Source organism: Branchiostoma floridae, chromosome 14 (assembly GCF_000003815.2).
Source record: "Branchiostoma floridae strain S238N-H82 chromosome 14, Bfl_VNyyK, whole genome shotgun sequence".
Lineage (NCBI taxonomy): Eukaryota > Metazoa > Chordata > Leptocardii > Amphioxiformes > Branchiostomatidae > Branchiostoma > Branchiostoma floridae.
Window position 1 is genome coordinate 20,587,299 of NC_049992.1, and position 5,736 is coordinate 20,593,034.

Here is a 5,736-nt window from a genome sequence, read left to right on the forward strand (position 1 = left end):
TATGTATGTATGTGCGCGTGTGTGTATGTGTTTGCGCGCGCGCGCGCTTGTGTGTGTGTGTGTGTGTGTGAACTATACTAAATGGTTCATTTCGATACAAAGAAATCAGTTTTGCGGAGTATTCGACTCCCACTGGCGTTTTAAAATCCTACAAGGCTAACTGCCTCTGTAAGATTGACTGTAAAACGTGTTAGAAATGTCTCTATACTCTATTTCGTTCTTGTCATTCTCTTCGACCAGTAGACCCCAAAACGCGTTTACAAATACCTGATCATACATGTATATAATCTGTTCATTTTTCAATAGGACCACCATCCGGTCCACCGATTTTTTTCAGGTTCAGTTTTTCCGGACCGGTCCAATTAGAAAAACCGGTACCCACCCCTAGAAGTAACCATTATATTTTGTCCATGACATCTGTTCCAGAGTTCTTTGTGGATGCGATGGGAAGACTAAGAATGGCAGCGTGTGATGGGGTGCGTATAGACCACAGACAGACTCGGAACAAGGAATTCAACAAGTTCCGGAGAGGAGGAGGCGTATCTGGAAGCTACCGGAATATAATCATGAGGCGGCAATACTTTAAGGACAACTTAAAGTGCTGGATCAAATCATAGATATACCTTTAATGTTGATGTATATTGAAGGTCTTTCTTTAACAAGTTGTGCAACTGTTTTATTCACTCTATCTCTCTCTCTCACTCACTTACTCACTCACTCTGCCTGTCTACAAAAGTTCTCCACTTCTGATTTCATAACTTAATATGTCATATTCTGCAATGTGGGGCTCACACTAACAAAAATACCGTTCTTGCTAATTCTTAGTAGAAGAAATGTCATCTTTTAGTATCCAAGAAAATATTAAGAAAATTCAAATATAGTATTATTTTCAGAACAAGTTGCTTCCCCACAGGCATTAGTCTTCATACAAATGTTCTTATGTTCGAGTAAGATTAGATATTGAGTATCAGAGAAATGTAACATAGGTTTTTAAAACTGTTCTTGAACGAGGGAAAAAATATCTACTTTCTTCATGATAATTTTGTTGCTGCTGTGATAATAACCTGCTATAAGAACAATTGTTCCTGTTGATATATTTCCTTTCTATATATTCTCTTTTAGCAAGAAAACCTACTCGTGGAACTATGTGATGTAAACGTTTTACGTTCAACCGATTTCTGGAAAATGTCAACACGCGAATGGTTAGAAATAACAGAGAATTCAAATCAGATATTTTTTGTTGCAAAGGACATTTTCTGAGTTCAGGTGTAATTTAGCTAAGAAACAGACACAAAGCAAAATCCTCTAATATATTCAACCTAAACAGTAATAGAATTTAGAAACTGTGATCAATTTTCGCACCCACTCACTATCCATACTCATTTGTCTCTGTGTATGTACACACACAGTTCGGAACAATAACGCATTGACCCATGGCCACCAGCTTGGGACTGTTGACAGCAAACAGTTCTTCTAAAGAACAAAGAACGCAAGAATGGAGCCAGACAGGAGTACGCGCATTTTTTACCCTGTCGGCAAGACAGGGATACATAACTCACCGAAGTAGTCAAATCTTAACACTAAAACACCCAAGTGAGTTCCTTTTGGACCCCAGACGTCAGGTTAAAAGTACGATTTCAACATTCAATCTGGATATTTTTTTTTCCGTGACTTGTTGTAGTTTAATGAAATATCGTCACAATACTGTGGAAATCGTGGATGAAAAGTCTGTATTGAGTTTGACTGGGGCATAAATTGATCGTACAAAATCTGATAGCCACACATAAACTATCTATCGTATGAACATAAAATTTTCATAGAATGGCAACCTTAATCGTCATGACAACTTTTGTGTTATTATTACGTTGTATATTGTATGGCAACGTTATGGCGTCATTTACGGGCGGCCTTACTTGCATTTTGATCGATGACGTCATTACATTAGCAGGAATTATGAATATTGAGTTTCACCGATGAAATAAAACAAGTCTACATGTATTTTAAAAATCCTTAAAACCTCCATATGCCTGCCAGAATCTGTTGCCATGGGATCACATGAAAATAACTTTAAGTTCAATTGAACTTTTTTTTTTATAAAATCCCAAACGGGCCTCAACCTCACCCCCCCCCCCATCCGTGGTTTGAATATGCTTACTGCAAAACTTGGTCCTTCAGATTTTTTGCATAGATTATGATAAAGGCTTCAAAGTATTCTCACAATAAAAAAAGCAAAACTTATTTGTTTTCTCTAAGGAGTAATTTCTGATGAAAACTTAAGAAAGGTATTCTCTACCGACGTAAAACATAAGATTGCAAAAGTCCGGCTTAAAACACAGACATCACCACCGGTCTGTTTTGCTGCGTCACCGTGAAAGACACAGACATGTTTAATGTAAACAGCGAGACGAGGAACAAAATAAGTGGTGAAACTTGTAGAACACATCGCGAACACGACGTACAGTGAATCTACATTGTAAGTACAGGTGGTAACTCACTGCACCTGGGGCACCAGTGCGGCACTGCGGGGTTCGAAATAGTAAACATCGAATTTCAGAGATAAAGAACGATTTTTCTTGCACTTTGTGTATTTTTTTGTCTTCTGAGTCATAATTTTACGTATCACACAATATCTGGATCATACAAATTCGGCGTTGATAACACAACAGTGCCGCATGAAGAGAACGAATCCTATCCTACAGCTATGATTTTGACTTGTCCCCCACGGCCAATGTGAGCTGTCCTGATCAATCATGGGATTATCGATGAAAGGGATTTGCTTTCAAATTTCAAAAGATTTTAATTTCATATGAAGGCATGTATCCCAATTCTTACGCACACAATATTTTTGTGGGATGTGTAGTTTTCGTATTTCTGACGGGTTCGAAATGGTCCACTGAAATCTAATTAACTCTCCATGTCCGCCAGGTATGCAAGTGCACCGACCAAACATAAACAGTGCAGCCTCCCGTGACCATGCAACAAAGTAGCTTCCTTTACTTCCACGAACCCAGGACAAGAACAGAAAATTGTATCACTCAAAATCACCCGGTTGTATTTTAGTTAACATCTGTACGTCGAGGGCAGACTTTGGGTGTCGAAATTATTATGGAGACTGCCCGGGAAGCCCGGGTGAGCCGTGAACGCTGCTGGCTGTGGTTTACGTTTGTTCTGGTTTACTCTACACCTGCTATAACAGGTAAGTGTGGATTGGATATTTCTTAGTGAAACGTTGCCAAAACATGTGGGCTTTATCAAGGATTGTATAATATCTCCGCCTATTCAAATGCCGTTGCATTGTCCTTGTTACAGCTGTGTGTGCAGATGCGAAGGCATCCCATCATTTGCTGAATTGCCCTAATTTTGTTATTCAATGTTCACGCCCCCTCGGCAGACTTGATAGTTAAATTATTCCTGTCTTAGATTAACTAAAACTTTATCTGACGTTGCTTTTGTTTTATTCCTGTCATATGTAAACAACACCTACTTAAAACCCAACGTTTCCACAATCATATCTGTATCTCTATAGCCGGTATTACCAGGATAGGTGAGGTGAGGTGAGGTGAGGTGGGGTGAGGTGAGGTGGGGGTATTACCGCCCTTCGGTGTAACACACCAGCTATTTACACCAGCGTGACCTATGTCAGCTGTTTTTTTTTCTTAATGCGCCGTAATTGAATTGTTCTACACTGTTCCTGTACACCAGTTCTTCCCGTTTTTATATTTTCCATTATTTGTCATGTATCATGTTCTGTCCATTGGTGTCGTTAATATTACGCTAAGGGCACAACCCGCAGTTTCCTGTCCGTACGGTTTTGGGGAGGCCACGTCGTGGGGGAAGATATCTTTTGCTGCCTGTAAAACCTAGCTCAAACAACAAACCTCATATATCGACAAATGTAATGTTGTTATTGTATATTGTACAGTTACCAGGGCTAGCCCTTGATAATAGCCTCCGGATAGTTGGGTAGCCCAGGCTGTATTTCTCACTATACAGCCGAATAAATCAAATCAAATCAAAGGGCAGGGAATGGGCACGTCTCAACGCACGTCACTCGCACGGTGTAAGGTGTAAGTGAGTGGCTGCGTGCATCGTTCGTTCTGCAAGTGGTGAGTGAGTTGTAAATGCTTAAGGTGGGTTTACACCTGCGTATATTTTCATGCCGCATGAGTTCCGTTTTGACATTTTTCGACATTTTGACTGATTTCTTCAATACGCGGCCGCACGCACAAGTCGCACCTCAAACGCATCTGAATGGTTTTTAGAAAGTTTCACGAACGCAGGCAAACGAAAGTATACGCCCAGTACACCCGATAGTTTTGGACATGCACAAAACTATCGTTCGTACGCAGTTTGGTGGCCAAAACGTTATGGATGCGCAATACAGTGGTCCCACGTCGGTCGATTGCGCTTTGAAGACGCTACATGTTTGCGCTTTATACGCAGTAACACGCGGATATCGCGGTATTGCGAGTACATAGCGTTCTTACAGCGCAGACACAACGCACCATGAGCGACCGTATAACGAATGCACACATAGATCACGATTTGGTACCGTGCGTTCTGCGATCGCTTTGCGCATACTACGCGTACTGATAGCGTGATCGACGCACACTCCAGATTTGGAATAAATACGAAGGTGCATCTGAGTCCAGACAAAAAAATCATCTCAAGATGTCAGATCCAGGCCAGGACTGACTAATTTGTACCAGGGGCATGGAGAGATGGTCACAACTTGCAGGACACCATGAATGCAGGACACTGGTCCCAACAGAGCCTCCAGGGACGGGAAGATGTAGAGGAACCTGCCCAAGCACTGGGTCAACTTGTGTGACACACATGCCATTTTGTGTAACAGATATTTGACGTAATTTGCTGGTAATGGCACTTTTTTTGTGTGTAAAACCACATGATATAAAGGTGCAATATAGAGCCATATTACAACTTTGAAAGAGGGCGTAAGGTTTCATAATTGTTTAATTTACGTGTTTGATAAAGATCTTGAATACGTTTTGTGGTGTGTATGAGTGTGATTTTTTTAGTAGTTGAAATACTAAGATGATAGGGAAAATCATTAAGGACAAAGTGAAAACAAACACAATCTTAACAGTGCACATAATTTCTTAAGGTAAATGATGGCCCACATTACTGTAAAAGCACAGTGTCACTGCTTCACTGCTTCGCAAATGAATAAAAAAACCTCTTCACTGTTTACTTGTCAATGTTCTACTTGCACTGCCTGTAAACAAAAGCATACGTAGTACAAAGTGTTTCTCGAACAAAAATACTCTATTGGCAATGCTCGCAAACAAAAGTATATGTAACAGAAACTGTTCCTCTGACACACCTGAAATGCGTTTGTAATGCAGTTAGCACCAGGTGCGTCAGGCATGCGGTCGGTAGACGTTGTGTGCGTCCGGATTACGCCCAACATACGTACCCCATACGAATCTATTCGCAGTACTGAAAATTCTGTTGCGCATTTCAGTTGCAATCATACGCATCTCATGCGAAATGAAAACGCTGAAGTCGTAATTCAAACGCCAGATGGGCTCGACGTTCAAATTAATTTATTCCAAAAAAATTCCAAATGTTGGGCGTTCGGCCGCGTATTGACAAAATTTCATTCGGAACTCACGCGCACTTGAAAATATACGCAGGTGTAAACCCACATTTACAACGTACGATCTCTATGCGATTGAAACGTTACCGTATGCACGGCGCACTTGTCTCTCTCTC

The 5,736-nt window shown here is 40.8% G+C and overlaps 1 protein-coding gene across 1 annotated transcript in view; it reads left to right on the forward strand.

Moving 5' to 3' along the window:
* LOC118430610 (beta-1,4 N-acetylgalactosaminyltransferase 1-like) overlaps positions 1–847 on the forward strand; it is a 7,107-nt gene extending 6,260 nt beyond the window's left edge. The window contains exon 5 of the mRNA XM_035841586.1: positions 427–847. Coding sequence (XP_035697479.1) covers positions 427–617 — 191 coding nt within the window. The 3' untranslated portion in view covers positions 618–847. The remainder of the gene's footprint in view (positions 1–426) is intronic.
* Positions 848–5,736: the final 4,889 nt, after the last annotated feature.